At 44.2% G+C, this 25,074-nt stretch overlaps 1 protein-coding gene across 2 annotated transcripts in view; it reads left to right on the top strand.

The window, feature by feature from the left end:
* ASTN2 (astrotactin 2) overlaps nucleotides 1–25,074 on the top strand; it is a 658,777-nt gene that overhangs the window by 291,869 nt on the left and 341,834 nt on the right. For both annotated transcript variants that reach the window (XM_081847443.1, XM_081847444.1), the window contains exon 5: nucleotides 2,863–2,970. In XM_081847443.1, coding sequence (XP_081703569.1) covers nucleotides 2,863–2,970 — 108 coding nt within the window. The remainder of the gene's footprint in view (nucleotides 1–2,862; nucleotides 2,971–25,074) is intronic.

Raw genomic sequence — 25,074 nt, 5'->3', positions numbered from 1 at the left:
CACTCTCTCCCAACATATCCTTGATAATTTGAGTACAGTTCACATGCTTCACAACTGGTTACAAAATGGCTTTCCTCTGACTCTCTTTGGAGACTTTGGTTCTCTGTTAAATGGTTAGATGTGAGGTGGGCAAGCTGCATCAGCATAGAGCTGGCACAGGATGTCATAGCCAACAGCTTGAGACAGGTGCCTTTGGGATGCTTTTCTATACCCACACACAAAGTCATGCTTTGTCTTCTGAGGAGTTCATTGGTTGAGTCAAGTGATAGTGGAAATACCCCTCCTTATCTGCTCCTGTTGGTTGAGTTGTCCATTCCCTTGGCAAGGATGGTGGATCTTCTGCATCCCTTATTGGTGAGGCAAGGGGCAGGCCACCTCAAAATGGATCTCCAAACATCCAAAGGGTGAAACATTGAGGTACAACCCAGACATTTAGGATGGGCACCCATGCCTTAGGTTGGGGAAATGACTTGAAACTATCAGATTGGGGGCTAGAAGCCAGACATGTAGAAAAGTCATATGATCTCATAAATCAGACGTTTGGGGGCAGGGGATCAAATGTCTATTAAACAATGTAAAAAATTATAGAAAACAATACAACACTTACATAAAAGGATGGAAATCCTGATAAAAAGGGGGCAGGGCTTCTGCCACTTTTTGTGAAGACAAAAAGCATGCCTTCTTATTCTTCTCAAGTCAGTGCATTAAAAAAATAAGAAGAAGCTTGACTGTGTATATTGACAATATTTATTTTGATTCATTGGCCAAATCTATTATTTACTGGTCAGATGCTCAGCCTGACATACATCTCAGCACAGTTTCCATCACTCTTTCCAAGAGATTTTCACATTTCTTGGTGGTTGCTTGACCTTATTGCTTCCCTCCCAACCAACTTTGGTAAGGCTGAGCTCTGTCAGGTTAAAAATTTCTTTTGGTTCTTGGTTTGGAACAGAGGTCTCTTAAAGAGGTCAGTCCTCAGTATTACTCACAACTGAAAGCAGCTTTTGTGTCTTTAACTGCTCTCCATTCGGTGCAGTCCTCTGCCTCCTTGAAGTGATTAAGATTTCCATGGGCCAGGGGGTGGCACTTTCATTTGCAGTTCTCTTGCCAAGAAGCATGGAGGCTGCACTTCTGCGTAGAATAATAAAGAATTTTTACAACAGTAAAATACTTTAATGGCAGTTTAAAGGGCCACTGTCAGACCCCAGAGGCCTCTTTCCTTTTAACCTTCTTCACAGAGTAAGAGGCGTGTGCCAAACATTTTCACAAGGCCTTTCATTTTGCTTTTCTTCTTTGGTTTTCCTTACCTGTACCGTTTCAAAATCACCAGGCGCATGGATCTTACAATGTCCAAAAGCAGGAGACTTTGGGGAAAGGTCTGGTAGAGAAGACTGTGTCAGGGACTGGCAGGAGGTCGAGGAGAGAGGGGATTTGTGGGAAGAGGAAGAGGAGAGTGAGGAGAATAATCTTGGGGAAGGTGCCAGTGATGCGTAGGGTTCCATGCCACAAGTGGGGAGAAATCTTCCCCTGTCACCAATTTCTTCATTAATGCCTGCTGTATCTGCAAAGTGATTGCCAGAAGAGGCAGAAGATGTGGAGCAGCAGCAAGAGGCCAGTCAGCAAGAGGAAGGGAGTTAGGTTCAGGAATTGAGGAAAGAGCCTTCAGGAATCCCTGAACTCTTAGAGGCTACTATGTCTCCAGAATCCCCTGGAAACCCACCCACCCCTGCTGTCTCCCCACTTGAGGAAGAGTTTAGAGCAGTCTCTGAGGAGGAGCTGATGGTTACTTGAACACAACACATCAGCCAATACAATAATACCTCGTCTTAAAGACCCTTCGGGTTAAATCTTTTCAGTTTGAGTCCCACGGCGATCTGGAAGTACCGGAAAGGGTTACTCCCGGGTTTTGCCACTTGCGTATGTGCAGACACTCAAAATGATGTCATGCACATGCACAGAAGCGGCGAATCACAACCCGCACATGCACAGATCCGCAGACGTGGGTTGCGTTCTGCTCAGGTTGCGAACGGGGCTCTGGAACAGATACCATTCACAACCAGAGGTACCACTGTATCTTTTAAGGGATGGTGGTTGGAGATATTCTATTGCTCCAACTATCTGAGACTCGCACAGATCTTCAGCAGTGGCTTGCTTAGACAGCTGACTAGCGAAGAGCTTTGTTGTATATCACTTGTGCACTAGGACCTGATTTAACCGATAAAATGATAAAAAACAAAAGTCCAGTGTGTTGAACCAAGGTGAACTATTCTTGAAGCTCTGCAAACACCATTTTGGTAGTCAAGAGAACCCCAAAATTAATTGGTAGTTGTTGTGACAATGAGCTCAGATGTGTTTATATTCACTTGCTTTGAGGTTATGCTTATCCGTGGGCTTGGGGTGCTGGGCTCTGAGCCCAGAAAGGGGAACTATCTGTGAGACTTGGGAATTTGTCCCTTATGCCCTCATTTGGTCAGATGAAGTGCTGGGTAGGCCTGGCCAAAGTGACGTCTGCTGCTTTGTGTATAAAGAATGTAGGCACGTTTGCTTGGGTACAGACAAGCCATTTCTTTGCTGTGGTGTCCATCCCACATCTGAAAAGGCTTGGAGACCTGGCAGGCTGCTTTGCTGTAAGTCTAACCTTCTTTAATAAAGCATTAGAACTGATCACTCTGACATTTGGACATCCTTCTTTGGTATTCCTACTTTGGTGTAACCACTCCCTCGAGCCCTCCTTTGGGCCTGCAGTTCAGAAAATCCATTCACTTGTCCCCGTTGGTCTGGGTGTGTTTTGGGTCAGACTTGTTTTCTGGGCAACTGTTTGCCATGATCACTAGCGCTAATCCTCAATTTCCTTCTCTGTAGGTGGGATTGGATTTGGCCGTGCCAAAGGCAACTCTGGCTCTGAAGCAGATGATGAAACTCAGTTGACCTTCTACACTGAACAATACAGGAGCCGACGACGTAGCAAAGGTGAGGAGGGGAGCAAATTTGTTTTAATGGCTTAGGCCACAATTGGTGAAGGTGCGTGATGCAACAATGTTGCTGAAGCTATATGTATGACTGGATGGTTGACTGCCTGGGAAACATTAAATCATTTGATAAAGCCTAGGATCTTAACCATCATGCAACCCATGGGCTGTATCCAGCAGCAGTTCCAGTGAAGGCTGGTCCACTAGGGCGAATGGGGCCCTTCCCCACCAGCCTCAGTCTACCCTGGGCCGATGCCCACCTGCCTGCTTTCCTACTTACAACCCACCCAGTAGGGTGGCACTACTGCTGGTCTCCCTGCCTGTCACCCTTCCAGTCCCAATATGCACTATCCTGCACTGGCAAGTCCTACTCAGAGTAAGCCCATTGAAAATTATAGACATGACTAGTTAAATTCATTCATTTAAATAACTCCACTCTGCATTGAACTTAGGTGGTTATAAGCCCATGTGTTCAGCTGGAATCAAATGTTCCTTGCTGTCTCCAGCTGTCTGTACCTGCCTTCCATGGAAGCGGATTCTTTCTGTTTCTTTTTCCTTTCTCTCTCTCCCCCCCCCCCCCCCCGTTTCATTTCCATTTCCTTTTCTCTCTTTCCTTTCTTCTTCCTGCTTATTTTCTATATCTTACTGTATTATGAAAAACTTAAACAAAAATCTCAACGGGCTGCGGGGGGAGAGAAAAAAAAGAAAGACAAACTAGTGCAGCAAGGCAAGGAATTGGCTTGGTTGACCACCTTTTCTCCTTCTGCGCCACTTTCTTTCTTCTTGCAGGAAGATTTCTTTTAATGTGTTTTATTTTACCTGAAGCAGGTATCTTTCACATTGAAGTGATACAATCCACTCTATACAACCAATGGATTGCACCACTTCATTTTGCTGTATGTGTAGAACAGGCTATAGGCAATTCTAGAGCAATGCAAGAAAATGAGAGCAGGGAAATCTCCCAAGTTGTGTCATCTTTCAGTTTTAGCAGAGTTAGGAGGCTTGTTCTTTCTCTATTATTTTAAAGCCTTAGTTTCAGAGTGTGTCCCACACTTGCTCCCCCCCCCAAAAAAAAAGTTCTAATCTGCATTTGCATTCTTTTATTTTTGTGACAAGAGGTGGTTTTGAAAAATGAGTGTGAAGAAATAATGAAGTTGCAGGGTGCTTTGAGCTCAGGAACGAATTACTGTTTTGTGCGATGGCTTCTGTGCTTTGCATTCACTATCTGTACTTAAGCGTAGCAAGATGCAGGATCAGAAAGTTGCCTCTACTATCCTGGGAAAACACAGTGAAATTTCTTTGCGTGATTAGGTGTTGGCATGCATAGGAATATGTTCGTTTTGGGGCGAAGCTGGCTCAGTGGTTGCACACTGGATCAAACACAGGTATGGTATATTTCGGAAACAGACACATGCTGATGGTGCACCATCTTTCATTTTGGAAAGTGAGAATCATAGAACTGTAGTGTTGGAAGGGACCCTAGGGTCATCCAGTCCAACCCCCTGCCATGAAGGAAACTAAACAAAACATCAGTGGCAGATGGCCTTCCAACCACAACTTAAAAACCTCCAAGGAAGGAGAGTCCACCACCTCCTGTGGGAGTCTGTTCCACTGCCAAACAGCTCTTACTGTCAAAAAGTTTTTCCAAATGTTTAGTCGGAATCTCCTTTCTTGTAACTTGAAGCCATTGCCTTGAGTCCTTTTCCTACCCTCAAGATCAAGATAAAACAAGCATGCTCCCTCTTCCATGTGACAGCCCTTTAGATATCTGAAGATGGCTATCCTATCTCCTCCCAGTCTCCTCTTTTCCAAGGTAAATATACCTAGCTCCTTCAACCATTCCTCATAAGGATTGGCTTCTAGACCCTTGATCATCTTGGTTGCCCTCCTCTGCACACGTTCCAGCTTGCCAACATCCTTCTCAAATTGTGGTGCCCAGAACTGGACACAGTATTCCAGGTGTGGTCTGACCAAGGCAGAATAGAGTGGGACTATTACTTCCCTCGATTGGGACACTAAACTTACGTTGATACAGCCTAGAATAGCATTAGCACTTTTGACTCATGTTAAGCTGGTGGTCCACCAAGATGCCTAGATCCTTTTTACATGTACTGCTAGTAATAGGGTTGCCATATTTCAAAAAAGTGAAGATCTGGACAGGTCTCTCAGGGGAAGTGGTGGAGCAAATAGAAGTGCTGACAAGCTCCGAGGGAGATTCAGGATTGTATCCAGTCTATCCCAGGATAGATCTGACCCAGGATGATCCAGGACCAACTCAACCTGGATCTGGGCCCCAAACTGATTCAGGGTCCTTGCACAGTTTTAATTAGTATTTCAACCCTAATTAAACATGCAGTTGGCTGGGGGAGGGGGGAGAATGAGACACAAATAGGCTGCATCCTTCTCCGTCTCTCCTCACTGCCAGACCTCCCAACTTTTGGATTGTCCTGGGTTGGATCAGTTCCAACCTCAACCTAATATGGCCAAAACCCTGGTCCATCTGAATTTACCTGATTTGGTTCAGGAAGGACCTATGATTTGGTTGGATCTGGCGCACAGCTTTAGTAGAGGAAACCAACTATAAATGAAGTGTTCCTGTTCAGGGTCCAAACTTTCCTTCCCCTTCCAAGCATTCTACTACTCCTTTTCCCATGCTTCATTCCGTGTCCTTTTCCATTGTAGTTATTGAAAAATTTCAGTTCTTCCCCCTCAGTTCTCCCCCAATTTACCTAATTTCCCTCTTGTAAATTTTGGGATTATCTTGGCCATGCTGGTGCTTCACTCTTGCTTCTTGGTGCCCCCTTTTTTGATACAATCCTGTTGGCACCAGGGCTGGCCCAATACGTTTTGGTACTTGAGGCAAACCACAAAATGCCCCCCTTGCCAGGGCAGAAAGGTCACTGTAGAGGCTGCATGGGGGGAGGGGGAAGCTTCTGAGGAGGCAGCAGATCAGGCATTCACTGTGACCGTGGGAAATATATTCCTTGGAGGCCAGATCTGCTGCCTCTGTAGATCCTGCCTTCTGAGGCAATTGCCTCACCTTGTCTCATTGATGGCATTATTAGATGTGAGGGGATGGTAGTGATGAAAATGACCTTGAAGATCAAAGTCTTAATTACAGGGCCAGCTGCCTCCCCCTTAACTCTCCGTTGTCCTTTGCTCCTGGTCATTTTTTCTGTATGTCCCAGTGAGTCTTTTGTGTAGGCCATTGTCAAAAATGGCCTGCTTTGTTTTGATATCTTTGCCACTTTCCCTTTATGGAAGAATATATCTATATCTGTCTCATCTATTTCTATTTCTGTATTGAACTCTGCTAATCCCATGTGCAAGGGAGATCACCAGTTTAAGAGAAAACGGTGGCTTTTTTTTTTTATAAACATAATAATTAGAACTGCAGCTGAGAACCATAATTGGGCAAGCTTCTAATTCCTACTAGGGAAAGCTGTGTCACCAGAGACAGCTAATTGTTAGTGATGATGCTTTCCTGTTGATTTTTATAGTGGGCCTCTTGTCACGGTTATTTGGAGTTAAATGGCCATTAAGGGCAGTGCAAAAGTGTCTCCAGCCCAGATGAACCATAGCAGGACAGAGGACAATTGTTAAACGTGCTGCAGTGCTTTTTTTCTTCTTCCAGTGCTTATTGGAGTGGATCTGGTGGTTCATCTTTAACGCTGTACATCTCATTTTATGCTGTATCATAAAGCTGACTTTCTACATGTGAAGCACATCTCTCCTCATTTGGTTTTGGGGAGAGAGTTCCAGTGTGAGTAATATGAATTCAAGGTTAACCCCAGAGGTTAATAAATTCAGTGGCCTTGTTAGCATGTCACACTCAACCAAGGATAGCATGGGAGCTGTCCAGTTACTGTTGGATTCGAACTCTCATCAGTCCCAGACATCATGGTAAATGGTCAGGGATGATAAGAACTGTAGTCCAGAATAACTGCACAACTCAAACAAGTTGTGTGTTTTTTTAAATCAAGTAGTTAAAATAATAAATTCATATTGGGCTTTATTTAATAGCCAATTCATTTAACAGCAATTCATTCTTGTACTTTCTCCCGCTGAAGAAAAGAGTAATGAATACTCCTCACATTTTTGCTTTAGTGGATGTGTTTTGTTCTTCCTCGGGATCCTGCTACTGTTGTCTAAAGGCCTGTTCTTCACTTGTAGGAAAATGGGGTAGGAGAATAAGAATGGACATTGGCAGTAACCACCCCAGGCTGCAGGTGAAATAAAATGACTCCCCTATGTAAAACTCCTCGCAAACAGAAGTCTAGCACATGATAATACTGATTATTTATTTATATTGAATTTATATCTGCCAAAGCAGTTCAGGGCAGCAAACACACCCATAATAAAACAATTAGGAGGGGAGAAGCATTCTTTTAAAAAGTTGCAATAAAAACAATTTCTGAAACCTTCTCCCTTCATTCCAATGATCTCAGGATTGCCGAGAACAGTGTCCTTCAGGCATCAAATGTCAATAATGGGGGGAGGGAGACAGGTGCACCTCATCAGGGTCTCACCTGCAGATTGTAGTGTCCAAGACAGTTGATATAAGGGAAGGTGTTCTTTAAGGTACTTGGGTCCCAAGCCATTTAGGGCTTCTGTATGGTAGCACCAACACATTGAATTGGGCCCAGTAGTTTACAGGTAGCCACCACAGTGCTTTCAGGACCAGTGGCATGTTCCCATCAGGCTGCCTTACTTATCGAACTAGCAGCTGCCTTTTGCACCAGCTGCAGCTTCTAGTCTTCAAGGGCTGTCCCACAGACAGCACACTGCAGTAGTCCAGACAGGAAGCCAGCAGGGCATGGAAAATGAAGGCCATGCTATCCTGGTCTGGAAATGGTCATAACTGGCAAATCAGCCTAAGCTGTGCCTAATCACTGCCATCCACAGAGACTCTAGTGACAATTGGAACCCAGGACTACTCTCTATGAACCTTTTCCTTCAAGAAGAGTTCACCCCTCCCAGAATAGGTTGTGCAGTTCATTCCCAGACACAGGAAACACCCACTGACTACACCTTTGTCTTTGCAGGATTCAGCCTCATCTCCCACTGCTTTTGTATAGCTGATAAATAGCATAAGGGACAGTTTATACTCCAATTCCTTGCCTGCTTTTCTGTTTCTAATGAATTTTTGTCCTAAGGGACATTAGGAAGTACCACCATTCACCTACAGTCTGAAGTCTACCACATTATTCTGCTGCGTATAACACCAGCTATAAGTCCTAGTTTATTCATACCTTCCGTTGTAGTCATCTGTTTGGCCCCATTGTTACTTGTGCCAGTTTGCATTGTGGGAGCGACTATCTAGGTCACATGACATACCCACATTCATGGTTCTATGTGGTATAGTCAAATATGGTTATCTTGTAGCAGCCTGAAGGAACCCCTGTGATAACTAGTGCCCCCCAAAAAACATCCAAGTTTTTGACCACTTTTTTCTGTTCCAGGGCCGTGGCTGCATTTGCTTCCCTCTCACTGGACTGTGTGGCTGTTTTCTTCAACAATATTTGGTAGTTTCCTTTTGTCAAGATAACACAGTGAGCCGAAGCATCGCTTGGTCTCTGGAGAGCTGTATTATTGCCTCATAAACCAGCACTGCCATCCCATTATAGCCTAATTAAGACCATGGGGATTTAGGTTCCTCTTGTCCAGTGATAAGTTCCACGCCTTACTGAGATAAGGAGGTTCTGCTGTTGTTCAGAGGCTTGCAGCAGATATCACCAGTATATCTTATTTTTGGGAGGGGTTAGGGGAAAGAAGACCTTTTTTTTAATCTACAGGATGTCCAGCTCTTTCCCCTAATTTGCAGCAATCTTTAATGGGAATTCAGGGGAGCCCAATTATCTGCCTCAATTTTGCATCAGCCACTGTGTGTGTATCTCTCTGACTCACGGAGCCTTCCGAGGGCTGTTAGAGAAAGACGAATCCAGGCTTTGATCTGCTTCTGTATTTGGTGTTTAAAACAAGGCCTTTATAAGGGAAAATTAGGTATTTGGAATCTGTTACATACACAGAAGCCTGTCTTTGATCCTCGCACGCCTCTGGAGGCAACAGACACTTATTATTTCAAAGCAAAGCAAATGAGATGTGGAATGAAAAATTTAGGTAGTCTTTCTCTCTTCTCCCTCCCTTCCCTTCCCCTTCCCCCAAAATGTACATAGATGCTAGGGCTAAGTAAACAAGGTGCATCATAGCAGGAGACACGACACTGGCTATAACAGCAGTAATGGGTGGGATTATTTGGGCGGCGGGGGTGTAGATAGAAATTCATAAGTTCCCCTTCCTCCATTGCTATTCTTTGGACCTGCATTTTATCTACCTTTCACTTATTTATTTAATTTATTGTGAATAGCTTCCTGTAAAATCTCTAGAAGCTATTTCACAATAAGAAACATCAGCAATGAAAACATTTCATTATATACACAGTTAGAACAATTTCATTTATATAGAACTATTTCATAAATAAAAAACAATTTCAAATCCAGTACAGATACAGACTGCCACACGTGCGCGCGCGCGCGCGCACACACACACACACACACACACACACACAAACCTTTGTTTAAAAGATTTGTTGAACAAGGTGTTCAATTGGTGCCAGAATTACAATAGACACAGTGCCTGCCTGATATGCAGGGAAATGACTTGCAAAGAGTCTTCCACTGCCTCCCGCAGTTTGGTCAGACTCGTTTTAGTAGCTTCGAGAACACTGTCCAACCATCTCGTCCTCTGTCATCCCCTTCTCCTTGTGCCCTCCATCTTTCCCAACATCAGGGTCTTTTCCAGGGAGTCTTCTCTTCTCATGAGGTGGCCAAAGTATTGGAGCCTCAGCTTCAGGATCTGTCCTTCCTGTGAGCACTCAGGGCTAATTTCCTTCAGAATGGAAACTCAGTTAGGCATATAAGGCATCAAATCATAAGTGTTTGGACAGGGTCTAATGGTCATTTCAGCTAACCTTCAGGTTGTATCCCTCCCCATATTCTCTTTTGGCTGTCTTTGCACCCAAAAACAACAACCCCTGCCCCACTACATAGTTTAATTTTGTCCTGCAAAAACCAGCTAATTGCATTTGTTAGTATTATGGCATCTTTTAAAACCAAGTCACAAATGGATCAGTTGTTATATATCCATAGAACAAGGTGCTGAAATTGGGAGGGGTGCACACACACATGAGAAATGGATAGGAATTAAAACAGTTTCAAGGTGAGAGTAGTTTTTTGTAACTGAGTTATATAGTTGTTACATTATTGAATAGCTTTAGTCTTCCATTAAGTGTGTGTGTGTGCATGTGCTCGCATAAGAACATAGGAAACTATACCAAGGCAGACCATTGGTCCATTCACCTCAGTACTGGCAGCATTGATAGGGCCAGGTTCTCCAGTGTTTTGGACAGATGTTGAACCAGGGGTGTTCTGCACCCAAAAGAGGCACAGTACCACTGAACTATGGTCCATATGAACTATAATGAAATAAAGAAAATGTCACCTTATTCTGAGTGAAGCCATTGGTTCATCTAGCTCAGTGTTTTTAGCACTGCCTTGCAGAAGCTTTCCTGAGTTGCAGACAGGAGACATTCCCAGTCCTACCTGAAGATGCTGGGATCAGACCTGGGACTTTCTGCATGCAACACATGCATTCTACCGGAGCTACAGCACCCTCTCCCCACAAGTGATTGTGGACTCACTTGGGCTTTTAATCTTACTTTCGATTTTGCATTAGAGAAATATATATAGGATCCAGCTCTTAGGGGCCATGGGGGCTTTGGCCTCCACAGTAAAATATTTGAGGGGGCTGGGCCCCCACAAAGTTGATGGGCATTCCCATCCAGATGGTGTATGCACTGAGTCATGTGATTATGTAAGGTAGGGCTCACCTGGCCCCCCATAATATTTTATTCAAGTTGGCACCCCTAGAAGTACACATTGCGATTTGGATCAGGATCTTAATAAATCCCCTCCCTCCATATTCCCGAGGCTAGTGTGTGGCATAATACACTACTGTGCCACAAACATCAATATACCTAACTATCCCTTTGTTCCTGCTTTGATGCCATGGTTGAGGAAACAACATTGCCTCTGCAGTTTGTAATCTGATCACCAACGGAGGACAGCAAGGGTAGAGAGCTGGAGTGGTAGTGGGCACACAAATGGTAATCCCAAAAGAGCATCGTCAGCAAATCTCAAGGACCATAGCAATATATGATAAGAGAAGACAGTTCTTCAGCTATAGGTCTTTAATAGGATCCTAGGTGGATATTTTACAGTTATGCTCAGTGTGCTGCTGCCTGCCTTGAGCTTTGGGGATGAACCCTGGCCATAAAGTAGCTCTACATAGGAGTTCCAGAATAATGGGTGGTACAGCAGTGTTAAGTAGGCTGGCGACTGAGCTGATATCTCTGTGTGGTATCTTTGCTTGCAGCAGTATGAAAGGCAGTATGGAAGTGATAAAGTTGCTCCTTAGCTGATGAGATGCTTCCCGCTACTCTTCAGATGACTCGATAAGTGGATAGCACGTAAATCTGAGCTGAGGCGCTTGCTCAAATATTTCCTCAAAGTTCTTCTGCTTTCTCATTATTACAAAAGCTGCCACAGTGCTGTCTTGATTCTGCAGGAGGAAGAAACTGGGATAAACATTAAGTTGGGGTGCAAATTACCAACTGTTAAAGGTGAGTCCTGCGGACTAAGGGAGTAGAATTCTTTCTCTTGGAGGAACCCAAATGTCACAATAAAGTTTGTAGTTCTGGCATAGGGGTAAAGAACCTTTTACAGCCCAAGGAACACATTCCCTTTTGGTGGCCACATGCCATCAGTGGTGTGGCCAGAGGCAACAGTGGGTAGAGCAAAAAATGCAAATGTTGCCTTTGTACAGTACAGTAGCTTAGTTTCCACACACACTTTCACATCCCTTTCTATCCTCCATCCAGACCAGCAAGAGGCATTATCAGACAGGGGCAGCCCATGCAGGTGAGAGGAAGCCATTTGTTCCAGGGGGGTGGATCCGATCCTTGCATTGCCATTGTTATCACAGTTCACACATTCCAGCCATGCAAACAAATACTCAAGGAGGGTGCCTAGTAGGGCTGGTAATGGGTGTGACTGCTGAGGGTGTGCTGCTTGGGTAGAGTCCAGGAGGTGCCATTGGGTGCCAAAGCCAACTAAAGTAGCCCTAAAATGGTGCTGAGCAAGCTTTCACATTCATTAGACTGGATGCTAGACATGATTTATTATATCTACATTGAGTGGCAGGCAGGAGCGTCGACTTGCCCCCCCCCCCCATTTAGGAGGTGCGGTGATGAATCACATGATGTGTCATGTGATGTTGCCTGGCATGGGAGGGGCGGGGCAGAGCAGGAAGTATGGAGGGCGATCTCTGTACTTGCTTGTCCCAGCCTCTGCCCAGGTCCTGGCTTGCCAGCCAGAGGCTGGAGCTGGGATGTGCAGAGGGCACCTGGCAGTGGTGGGGAGTGGCAGTCCCCTCAGTATTGGGGAGCGCTGCCCCCTGCCCCAATATATTGTGGGAGCCAAAGCCCCCTCCACCCCCTATAGCTAACGCTTCTCATGGCAGGGAGTATTAGGCAGAGATGCTCATTGACATGGTAATAAAATGAAATCTTACTCTGCAGTTTGTTAGAGGGAGTGGAGGATATGTACATGGACTTGAACAGCCAAAACTGTGAGAGGTGCAAAAATATTTCATGTTTTACCAAAAGCTACTGGAATAGCCAAGTAATGACTGTTGGCTCAAAATGCCTCTGCCCCCCTGGACCCTGCAGGTTTTATCCTTGGTCACAACAATACAGACCCCATTAGGAAACTACCGAACTACTGAATTTCCTGAACACAGCAAAATAACCAAACTCCCACTGGCAATCATGTTCCTAGATATCCTTAAAGCCTTTGATCACTTAGTTGCAGAACAACTCCAGGCACACCTGGAGGATGCGGACCATTTGAATCCCTTTCAATTGGGATTCAAGCCTCACCTTGGGACTGAAACTACCTTGGTTGTGCTGGTCGATGCTCTCCGGCAGGCTAGGGACAATGGTGAAAGCTGTTTCCTAGTTCTGCTGGATCTCTCAGCAGCCTTTGATACCATCAACCACGACATCCTTCTGGACCAGCTAGAGGGGCTGGTGTTCAGAAAGTGGTGTTGGGGGATGAGTGTTCGGACTCCTGGACTCTCACTTGTGGGGTGCCTCAGGGTTCTGTCCTCTCCCCCATGCTTTTTAACATCTATATGAAGCCACTGGGATAGATCATCAGGGGGTTTGGGCTGGGTGTTCATCAGTATGCGGATGATACCCAGCTTTACATCTCTTTTAAATCAGAACCAGTGAAGGTCCTGGGTGAGTGCCTGGAGGCAGTTGGAGAATGAATGGCAGCTAACAGATTGAGGTTGAATCTAACAAGACAGAAGTATTGTTTTGGGGGGGACAGGGGATGGGCGGGGATGGAGGACTTCCTGGCCCTGAATGGGGTAACTGTGTCCCTGAAGGACCAGGTGCGCAGCCTGGGAGTCATTTTGGACTCACAGCTGTCCATGGAGGCACAGGTCAAATCTGTGTCCAGGGCAGCTGTTTACCAGCTCCATCTGGTACGTAGGCTGAGACCCTACCTGCCCACAGACTGTCTCGTCAGAGTGGTGCATGCTCTGGTTATCACCCACTTGGACTACTGCAATGTGCTCTACATGGGGCTACGTTTGAAGGTGACCCAGAAACTACAACTAATCCAGAAAGCGGCAGCTAAACTGGTGACTGGGAGTGGCCACCGAGACCATATAACACCAGTCCTGAAAGACCTACATTGGCACCCAGTACGTTTCCAAGCACAATTCAAAGTCTTGGTGCTGACCTTTAAAGCCCTAAATGGCCTTGGCCCAGTATACCTAAAGGAGCTTCTCCTCCCCCATCGCTCAGCCCTGACACTGAGGTCCTCCTCTGAGGGTCTTCTGCTGCTTCCCTCACTGAAGTTACAGGGAACCAGGCAGAATGCCTTCTCAGTAGTGGTGCCCCCTCTCTGTGGATGTCAAGGAGATAAAAGAATTACAGTCATACCTCCGCTCACGTATCCCTGCAGTTACGTAAACTTTGGGGTATGTAAGCGGCAACCCAGAAGTATATTTCTGGGTTTTTGCCACGAGCACATGCGCAGAAGCATGTGTGTGCAAAAGTGGTCTCTCCAGTTACGATAACCTCGGGATCCGGGTTGACCTCCGGAACGGATCCCTTCCGCAACTGGAGCTACCACTGTGTACACAGCTTTTATGTCAAGGAAATAAACAAGACTTTTAGAAGACATCTGAAGGCAGCCCTGTTTAGGGAAGTTTTTTAAGTTTGATGTTTTATTGTGTTTTTAATATTCTGTTGAGAGATGCCCAGAGTGGCTGGAGAAACCCAGCCAGATGGGCGGGGTATAAATATTTTGTTGTAGTTGTTGTAGTTATAAAATGGAATCATAGAATCATAGAATCATAGAGTTGGAAGAGACCACAAGGACCATCAAGTCCAACCCCCTGCCAAGCAGGAAACACCATCAGAGCACTCCTGACATATGGTTGTCAAGCTCTGCTTAAAGACCTCCAAAGAAGGAGACTCCACCACACTCCATGGCAGCAAATTCCACTGTCAAACAGCTCTTACTGTCAGAAACTTCTTCCTAATGTTCCTAATGCCTACAATGCCTAATGTTCCTAATCCCTACAATGACATACCCATTTCTCCAAAATAAACTAAAGAAGATCCCCACAATACTGAACAGGTTCACACAGTCCATGCTTAAACATGGAAGGAAAAAGCAGGTAAACTGTCCCCATCCACATCCCCACTAACCCCCCCTAGCCTATCACCCATTATTCCAACATGCCACACAAAACCTGTCTCCCCTTCCTGTCTTAGTGATTAGGGCTCTGTTTTGCTTCAGTTGCCTCTTTAACGTCCCCAGGGCTGCAATAGAGATAATGACATTTACATCTGTTCCCAGCGGTCCAGGTTTTTGGATGGTTTTTTTTTTTTATTGCATCTGATACAGTCTTACCAAAGTAATTGAGTATTTGCACTCTAGCTTGGTCCTTATCTTGACAGCAAAGCAACACTTTTAATTTAATTTTGTTCCAAGCATGCAGGTAACAAATTTTACTAATCGTTCCACTCATGCCCGCTGCATGGTAATGAGCCTCTTGTTTCACAGGAAATAAAATACTACCATGTTTGCTGGGGAGGCAAAGGAGGGATGGCTTACAAGGGTATTGCTACTTTGTCTAACAAGCAGGGTAAATTGTAAGTCTTTGAGGGCATTTGGTAAATAGACTGACATAAAGCAGGGTTGGGATTATTGAAAAGTGAATGCTGGTGTCCCCATCACACAGGTTTATTAGTAGGGTTGCAATGTTTAATTGACTTGCTGAGACTCTGACCTTGGACTGGCCCTGGGTACAGCTTTGGTTTCTGCCCCCTTGGTCTGGTTGCTTGCAAGTTCCCTGTTTACTCTGGAGCCCAGTGAAAACAGGTCATAGTAGAACCTAGTAAAGGTAAAGGTAAAGGGACCCCTGACCATTAGGTCCAGTCGTGACCGACTCTGGGGTTGCGACACTCATCTCACTTTATTGGCCGAGGGAGCCGGCGTACAGCTTCCAGGTCATGTAGCCAGCATGACTAAGCCGCTTCTGGCGAACCAGAGCAGTGCACGGAAATGCCGTTTACCTTCCAACCGGAGCGGTACCTATTTATCTACTTGCACTTTGACATGCTTTCGAACTGCTAGGTTGGCAGGAGCTGGGACTGAATGACGGGAGCTCACCCCGTCATGGGGATTCGAACCGCCGACCTTCTGATCAGCAAGTCCTAGGCTCTGTGGTTTAACCCACAGTGCCACCCGCGTCCCTGATAGTAGAACTTAGAGGTGTGTAAATGACAGTATGGTTAGCTTTGTCCTTACATAAACCTGGCAACTATGTTCTGTGCATGGTTTATTCAGAAATCCCACTGACTTCAGTGGAAATTACTTCAAGGTAAACCTGAGAAGACTTCAGCCATAAGCTCTGATCAACAGAATGGCCCCCTGCTTCTTGACAGGATCAATTATTTTATCACTATTTTATCACATCATATCTATTTTATTCTTGCACTGAGGCTCACGTTGTCTTCAATCTGACCCAGAATTCACCTCTGGTTTAAGGCATATGACAGCAATGAATCAGCCACGATTTCATCTGATTTGTACTGAAGAACAGTGCTATGCAAAAATCTATCTAAAAGATATCTATAAACAGTTTTCCTCAATGTATCAATGATTCTCATCTGATTCCAGAGCAGGGAAATGAAAGCAAAGTTGACTCCATTGATTTTAATTGTCCACTCTGGAGGAATGAGAGGGGGGGAGGGAGGGAAGGGAGGGAGGGAGGGAGGTAGGCACAGAAAGCCCATCAGCAATGCGAACAGAGAGAACTAATTGGACTTACAAGAATGAAAATAAGCGAAATGTGTTTTGAATAATAGGACCCCCCCCCCATAAATGCTTTAATACGTGATAAAAAATGGTATGGTGTCTCTTAAGCACAGGTTTATATAGGTAAAAGGTTTATATAGCTTCAATGCTATTTAGGTAGCAAATACATATCAAATACACAGCGAATTCTCACAACTTATGGAAAACTCAGAAAAAGTCTGAGTGCAGAGCCACCTATGCTCCTGCTTCCAGGTATTGCTTTTTCGTCTTTTGTTTTAAAACTGGTGCTTTTATACTGCTGCCTTTATGTTGCATTTTTGTTTTAATGATATTGTTTACTGTTTTTTTATGTGGGATGCAGGTGGCACTGTAGTGCAAACCACTGAATCTCTTGGGCTTGCTCATCAGAAGGTCAGCGGTTTGAATCCCTGTGATGGAGTGAGCTCCTGTTGCTTGGTCCCAGCTCCTGCCAACCTAGCAGTTCGAAAGCACATCGGAGTGCAAGTAGATAAATAGGTACTGCTCTGGCGGGAAGGTAAATGGCATTGCTGTGCGCTGCTCTGGTTTCAGTGTTCCATTGCACCAGAAGTGGCTTAGTCATGCTGGCCACATGACCCGGAAAAACTGTCTGTGGACAAATGCTGGCTCCCTCGGCCTGTAAAGCGAGATGAGCTCCACAATCCCAGAGTCGTCTGTGACTGGACTTAACTGTCAGGGGTCCTTTACCTTTTATTGTTTTTATATTGTACACGGCTTAGTGGGATGTCCGAATGCTTTCCCATAAAATAAAGTGGTTTAGAAGTGAAAGTAAAAACTGAGCCCCTCAGTTCTGGGCAAGCGGACAGGCAGGCTGTACGTTTGCTATGTTTACCTGACATCCACTTCTTCTCTGGAAACAATATGGACAGAAAAGAAAGTGTTTGAAGGATGCAACGTGGAACAAAAAGCCTACTGCACCTGTACTTCCCCCCTTTTTGCAGAGTGGGCATTTAGATGATTTGTGGCAGGGTAGAGAGACAGACAGTGGGGTAAATGTAACTACCAGAGGTGCTCATGTTCCTAGTTATTGACGGGCACTATTTTTTTAAAAAACCAACAACATCGGGCATTAGAGAGCGTGCAAGAAGAATTGTCTTCAACCAGGTGCTGCGTGATTTATTAATAATTTACAGTGGTACCTTGGGTTACATATGCTTCAGGTTACATACGCTTCAGGTTACAGACTCCGCTAACCCAAAAATAATAGCTTGGGTTAAGAAGTTTGCTTCAGGATGAGAACAGAAATCGTGCTCCGGCGGCGCGGCAGCAGCAGGAGGCCCCATTAGCTAAAGTGGTGCTTCAGGTTAAGAACAGTTTCAGGTTAAGAACGGACCTCTGGAACGAATGAAGTACGTAACCAGAGGTACCACTGTATTTCATTTCTATACCACTTTATTTTTATTTTACAACCCACATTGTTTTCTCCTGCTCCGAAGGCTAAGGCACAAATCACTTGCTTGAAGTTATAAGAAAGGAGATTCCTACTAAACATCAGGAAGAGCTTTCTGAGAGTAAGAGCCGTTTGACAGTGGAATGGTCACCCTCAGAAGGTGGTGGACTCTCCTTCCTTGGACGTTTTTAAGCAGAGGTTGGGTGGCCATGTGTCATGGATGCTTTAGCTGAGATTCCTGCACTGCGGGGGGGGGGGGGGTTGGACTAGATGACACTAGGGGACCCTTCCAACAATTTGGCAAAGTTGTTGAGCAATATCTAAAAAAAAGAGACACCTCCCCAATGCAGTATTCCATCTACGTCCAAATGTATGTCAGCCCTAATAAAATAAACTTAGAGCATAATATAGAATCATATCTTAATCATAGAACATTTCTGCTGCTGTTGCTGCCAGTGGTGGTTCGTGGTGGGTGGCAGCTATGGAAGCTCAGGCTCAGTGACTTGGGTCTGTACTAACAGACAGCTGAGATCATCTCTGGCTTCTTTAGCAGCATCAGTTTTTGTATCTGAAGTCTGTCGGGGCTCTTCCCTCCCAGACCTGGTGGATAAAGGCCAAGATGGTCTTTTACTTTACAGTGGTACCTCGGGTTACAGACGCTTCAGGTTACAGACTTCGCTAACCCAGAAATAGTACCTCGGGTTAAGAACTTTGCTTCAGGATGAGAACAGAAATCACACAGTGGCGGCAGTGGGAGGCCCAATTAGCTAAAGTGGTGCTTCAGGTTAAGAACAGTTTCAGGTTAAGAACGGACCTCCAGAACGAATTAAGTTCTTAACCAGAGATACCACTGTATTTATTATTACACTAGCAGCCTTTGAAATCAATGGTTAAAATGAGAGCAGTTTTTAAAAGTTCAACCCACCAGCTTGATTCAAAATGGCATGTAAAAAGGTAAAGGTAAAGGGACCCCTGACTGTTTAGTCCAGTCAGGAATCACTCTGGGGTTGCGGTGCTCATCTTGCTTTACTGGCTAAGGGAGCCAGTGTTGGCCAGCAGACAGCTTCTGGATCATGTGGCCAGCATGACTAAGCCACTTCTGGTGAACCAGAGCAGCACACGGAAGCACCGTTTACCTTCCTGCTGGAGCGGTACCTATTTATCTACTTGCACTTTGACGTGCTTTCAAACTGGTAGGTTGGCAGGAGCTGGGACTGAGCAATGGGCGCTCACCCTGTCATTGCGGGGATTCGAACCGCTGACCTTCTGATCGGCAAGTCCTAGGCTTTGTGTCCCATAGTTGTTCCCAATTGGAGATGAAATCCTACTTCTTGATGTCAGAAATGTGAAATCTAGTTATTACATTTTAACAAGTACGCAAATGCATAGCAACCAAACAACTTTCCAAACTGCATAGTGACTTTATATCCCAAAGAGCTCAGGTTGGGAGTGGGTTTCTCCTCTCTCCCCATTTCAACCTCAAGGACAGAGCTTTGTGCCCTCTCCCAGGGGCATTTTTTGAATAAAAATGAAATGATGCCCACCAGCAGCCAGGACTCTCTGGAGTATGAATAGCCAGCTCAGAAAATAGGAATAAATGGCAGCTTTAATTGGATTTATTCATTTCCAAAAGGAAAAGGGAAAAAAAGAACCGATCCATGTTTATAGTATCCTCAACAGGACCTTTTTCTAAGAAAGACCACTTTCTTTGGCTGTGGGATTTTTGTTTGTTTGTTTAATGTCTCTCTGTCAGGACTGTTCATCTTTTGGGATTATCTGCACAAATTTGGCAACCCATTTCCTATTCCTGTTGAAGATGTATACGTTACATGGTTTTGTTTGTATTTGAGAGATACTGATCAATTGCTGCAGTTTGACAAACTCTTAAACTGGAAGTAAGGAGACATTATTTAGTTTCCCTTCTTGAATGGGGAAATTCTCCTTGAAACTTGTTGATCAGGATTTCCACACTTCTATTTGTGCCACTGACAGTTTGGCCAGCCCTCATCCTCTCAGCCACATCACCAGCCCACATGTCTTTAGAACCTGCCCCTTCTCTTGGGCAGCTGTGTACACCGTGATTTGCATTCTGGCCATAAATGCCCCCAGTTAATGCATGAACTATGAGCTAGTCAGCCTCCAGGGCCCATTCACTCCTTGTTGGCTTTGTATTTCCATTTATTTTGTTTGCAGCACCATTTTCTTCTTCCTTTCCCTATTGGGACTCCATAATATGATGAATTTGTTGGCTTGCAAAAGGTAAAGATGTGCCAGTTATTTGTCATAGGACTCTTCATAGGTTTTGTATGCATCAGTATCTGGCTTAAAACAGTGGGGAATAATGTTCACATAAGATTGCCAGTGTACCCTGTGTGTGCTCGTGCATGCACACACAAGAGATCAATATTTGAAGCATTGTGGTCTTTACAGAAAAGCATATTTATTTCAATGCATCAGGCATTAAAACTCCTAAAGTCTACTGAGACTGAGTATTAGAGACAGATTAGCAAAAGGCTTCAAGGACTCTACAGGCTGAATAGAACATGCAGAGTGCTCGGTTGTGGGAGTTGGCAGTTCCTGCTGCTTAAGCCAAAGATTTCGCTGTCTCCATTGATCCTGCTGCAAATTATCACCCATGGTAGATTATTGCTTTGAAGAGGGAGATGTGTGTGGATTCTGCCTTCATCAGTCAAATTATCCTCTTTACTCTACAGGTAGCCACAATTATGTACTTCCCCAACATGTCAATTGCTGGACTACTGGTTAAGGAAGAGTGGTAGACTAGGTGGAAAGTGTTCTCCAGTTAATACTGATTCTGATAGACCTGGCTTTCTCTTTTTAAGCGAGAGTCCACTCCCGAGGTGTGTATCTATGGACAAAACCAAAAGAAGCCCAATGATAGCCCATTGTTTTGCACTGCTCTCTGACAGGATGCATTACTGTTAGTAAAGAGAGAGATTGATGAGACCAGTCATATGCTCAGCTCTATTGACTCCTCTCTTGTGAATGAAAATTCAGTAGGATTGGGCATCTCACCAGTCAAATATTGTTGAAAAACTGTCAAATATTTTTAATGCAATGCACCAGTTGAGACATGATGATCTCCTTAATAGATGACAATTTAAAATGCTTAGATTGAACAGTCACCCTGCTGATGCACCTCATCCACTGACCTTTGTGAAGTGGCTTTGACATTTTTGCTGTGGCTGTGTAAAGTACAGTTCCCAGAACTTCCATTTTCAGGGAAGTTTGTGTCTGGATTTTTACTTTTTGAAATACAGTATGGCAACCCTACTAACTTCTTACATAGCTAAGAATAACTTGTTTATTCTTGGCTAAGTAGCCAACTTATGAAAGCAAGGTTGGTAAATTTTATTGTTTAAGCCAAGATCATTGCATAAGAAGTGGCCTAATTAGTCTTCAGAGCATTAACAGAAATATACTTTAGGTTTTATAGTTACACTAATTACGATAGAAAATCAGTTAACTTATGAGTGGAATTTCATCCATTGAGCATTGAACACAATTCTTTGTGTAAGGTTAATTAATCATAGGTTTTTTTCAAGAAAGAGGAAAAAGAGAGAATAAAGCAAAAATATTTGTATAGAAGTGGAGGGGGAAGATTTTAAAGGCAGTTGTGCTAAATTGGCAGTGGACTAGTTCTTCAAGCCTCAACTTCAACTTTCCTGATCTTTCAAAGTTGAACACACTTTTATTTATTCTAGCAGTTTGGAGATAAGTAGAGATTTTTGTCAATTTTATGTGGTTTTCCAATATTGGTCCTTTTTGGTATACTTTTAAGTCATTTTTAAGTTTACCTCCTGAACTTTTTTTGGGTTGAAATGCTGTCTATAAATAAATAGAAGTATGGCTTTTTCAGAAAAGAAAATATGTTCTAGCTCCTTTTTCAAAAAAATCTTCCTTAAAACTCCCAGCAGATTTCCATCTGTTTCTTCTTCCACAGGGATCAGTTATGAAATAAACAGTTCACTTTTTCATCTTTCTCTTCGGCTGAAGCCCAGACATGCTGAGAGTTTGGGAGCCTCAATGGCGCCCCTCTGGAGGCTTCACCCGGGACAGAAACCCTGGCTAGATCCCCCTAGCTATGGTTCTGTGGAGTTCCCCTTCCCCCGTTGTGGGGGGCAGCAGTGGGGCATTTCACTTCAGGTTCCAAAATGCCTCTGGCTGCCCCTGCTCTGTGCCAACAACATTCTGTCAAGACCCACCCACACTCCACCCCACATTTTGAGCAAAAAGATCTAAATGCAGTTTGTGTAAACCAAGAAGATATATTAGTTTGCATAATTCTACTTTGTTATTAAAAATGGAAATAAGCAATAAGCTCTGCAGGCTGCTGAAAACTCTCCTCCCTATGCTGAAAATGCTACTGCACCTCCCTCCAACTTTGCAGGTTACACCAGGCAGTATCCACATAATTGAAAACACATCTTTTCAGCCATAAGTACTAGAAACCATTTTTTTTTTGTCAAGTGAGAGCTTCAGGAAGCAAAATAATGCAAACAACTGGTGGCTTTCCCATGCCCCTGTAGCATTCTGTGTTCCTTTTGATGTAGAATTCACCTGATTGACAATGGGACATATTTCATAATCCATAAATTAAGGAATTTCTTTTTGTTTGCTTGTTTTATTGTGCTTTATTCAACAGGGGTTATCTTGCACCCTTTGATTAGCATGTGGGCCGGCTTTATGGAGTGCTTCAGCTATTTATTTATGGAATTTATGTAGGCTTTCCAATAATGTTTTTCACTGGGCAGCTCACCATATAAAATAAAAAAATGGGAAATTATTCCACAGCTGGGGTGCCATCACTAAGAAGACTCTCCCTCCATCTGGTAGCCACCTAGATAATTTCATCTGATGGGAGCACCCAGAACAGCAAAATAGGGTTCTGAACTTGATGATCCATATATATGCATGGAGATTAGATAGATATATGATAGATGGATATGAAAATGAAGACATTTGTGCAAATAACATACGAAAAATAGATTGTATTTGAAGAAATTGCCTTGGAAAATGGTCAGGTTAAGCAAAATTGCGTAACAAAAATGAGCATATATTAGAAGAAATGCACACTAAAATGCTGCTGGTTTTTTTTTTTTTTAATCATAAACTTGTGTGGAAATGAGAAACTGAGAGAAGCAAAACAATGGTAGATTCACCCATCACTAGGTAAGCAGAAGGATTTCAAAAGCAGCCTTGAGAACAAGCAATGTAGACTGCAGAGATTTAACAGGAAACCTGTCTCCCACCCGCCCCTTCCATGCAATGCCTCACTGAGTCTCTTGGGGTTGTCAATCGGAAGGTTAGCGGTTTGAATCCGCTGGATGGTGGTGAGCTCCCGTTGCTCTGTCCCAGCTCCTGCCAACCTAGCAGTTCGAAAGCACACCAGTGCAAGTAGATAAAGAGGTACCACTGTGGTAGGAAGGTAAACGGCGTTTCCATGTGCGCTTTGGTTTCCGTCACAGTGTCCTGTTGCTCCAGAAGCGGTTTAGTCATGCTGGCCACATGACCTGGAAAGCTGTCTGTGGACAAACGTCAGCTCCCTTGGCCTGAAGCAAGATGAGTGCCACACCCCATAGTCACCTTTGACTGGATTTAACTGTTCAAGGGTCCTTTACCTTTACCTTAATCTGTAATTAGTTTTTGAGTTGCAGGGTACTTGGTAGTGTGAATTACTTTAATGAGTCTCTGCCTGAACATAACTCTGGATAGTTACTACACAGTGAACTCCCTTGACAAGTGTGGCCTTCTTGGGCGTTTGGTGGGCAATTCTCACCCCTCCCTTAAGTCTGCGAAAGGAAACTGGGCATGTACATGGGCGATTTTGCCATGCTTGGTTGTTTCCTTGAGGTGTTGGTGATCTACAGTTTCCCCCCCTTTCCTCCCACACACATAGGGCTGCTGTGAGTTTGCGGCTGCTGTGTACCAGAGCTTCTCGCAAGTGACTTCCTTTCATCTTAATGAGATTGGTGCAGGTTCAAAGCAGCATGGATGACCCATTCACCCCCCCTCCCCAGCTCTTTTCCGTATTCCTGTAATTATCTTGAGGTGGGAATTTTCAATGAAATATCAAGTGCTGCCATGGAGTGGGAAAGAGAGACCTGATTGCTAGGCATTTTGGCATCCACATCTGGCTCCAGTTAACAAAATTTGTGCTGATTAAAAATTGGGTAATTAAAGTTCATTATGTCTTGGTTGGCTGATTTCCCAACTGTGTATTTATAAAGTTGATTTAGGACTATATTGTTATGAGGAGGTTGAGCTATTAAAGATAGTCATAAATCCATACAGAGTTGTGCATGTCTCCATCAAATCTAGCAATGTGCCTGTTTCCCAGTGTTTCCCTAACTATTAAATTCTGCATTATATTTGTACGTGACGTAAAATCTGCTTCCAGAAATATAACACAAGTTTAGCACTCAGGGAGGAAAAAATCTGTTTGCAAATAACACAGAAATGAGCACCATATTCTGCTATATTTCTGGTAGAGGCTTTTACACCACGTGAAAGCTCAGCTATAAAGCAGAAATTAACAGGATGTTGCTGAGAAAATGGAATATATGGGCGTGTGAATGCAGACCCAGTTAACCCTCCAGTGCAATAAGAGGAGAAGAAGAAACTTGTAAGGTAAGCCATGCTGGGGTGCTTATTATTCTCCTTTGCTGACCCCCAACTTCTGGCTTCTGTCATTCTTTTGAAAGTTTCAGAATCTTCAGAGGAATCTACCACTTCATGGGACGTTTTCTCTAGCAGCCTGTCTGCCCCCAGCGAGTCCAGAGCACATCTAATTGGTGCCAATGGAAAATGTCATGAAAGAGAGGCCAGGAGGCGTGTGACACTGGCAGACACTGCTTACATGCCCAGGGTTACAGGGCACCACAGGGAGCCTTTGTTTCAGAATCCAGCTTTCCTTCCAGACTAATTAAGTGGCAGCTGATTGGATTGAAAATGGCAATGATGCTTGGATGCCATTCCTGTTAAAAAAAAAAAAAACGACAACAAACGCTTGCATGCCTCTCCCCCTCCCCCTTAAAAAAAAAATCTTCTTGCTCTTTTGTTCTCTTAAACAAGGGTTTCTTGCTTCAGGGCCTTTTCTTGCCCTCTTCCTCAAGGATTACTACACTGGGCACACTCTTCTTCTTGAGAGAAGCTTCTGCTGCTCAGCATTCAGCTACATTTCAGCTGTTGAGTC

This window comes from Podarcis erhardii, assembly GCF_964252035.2.
Source record: "Podarcis erhardii genome assembly, chromosome: Z".
NCBI lineage: Eukaryota > Metazoa > Chordata > Lepidosauria > Squamata > Lacertidae > Podarcis > Podarcis erhardii.
Note: the sequence above shows the minus strand (reverse complement) of the source record. Positions and strands in the feature narration are given on the sequence as shown.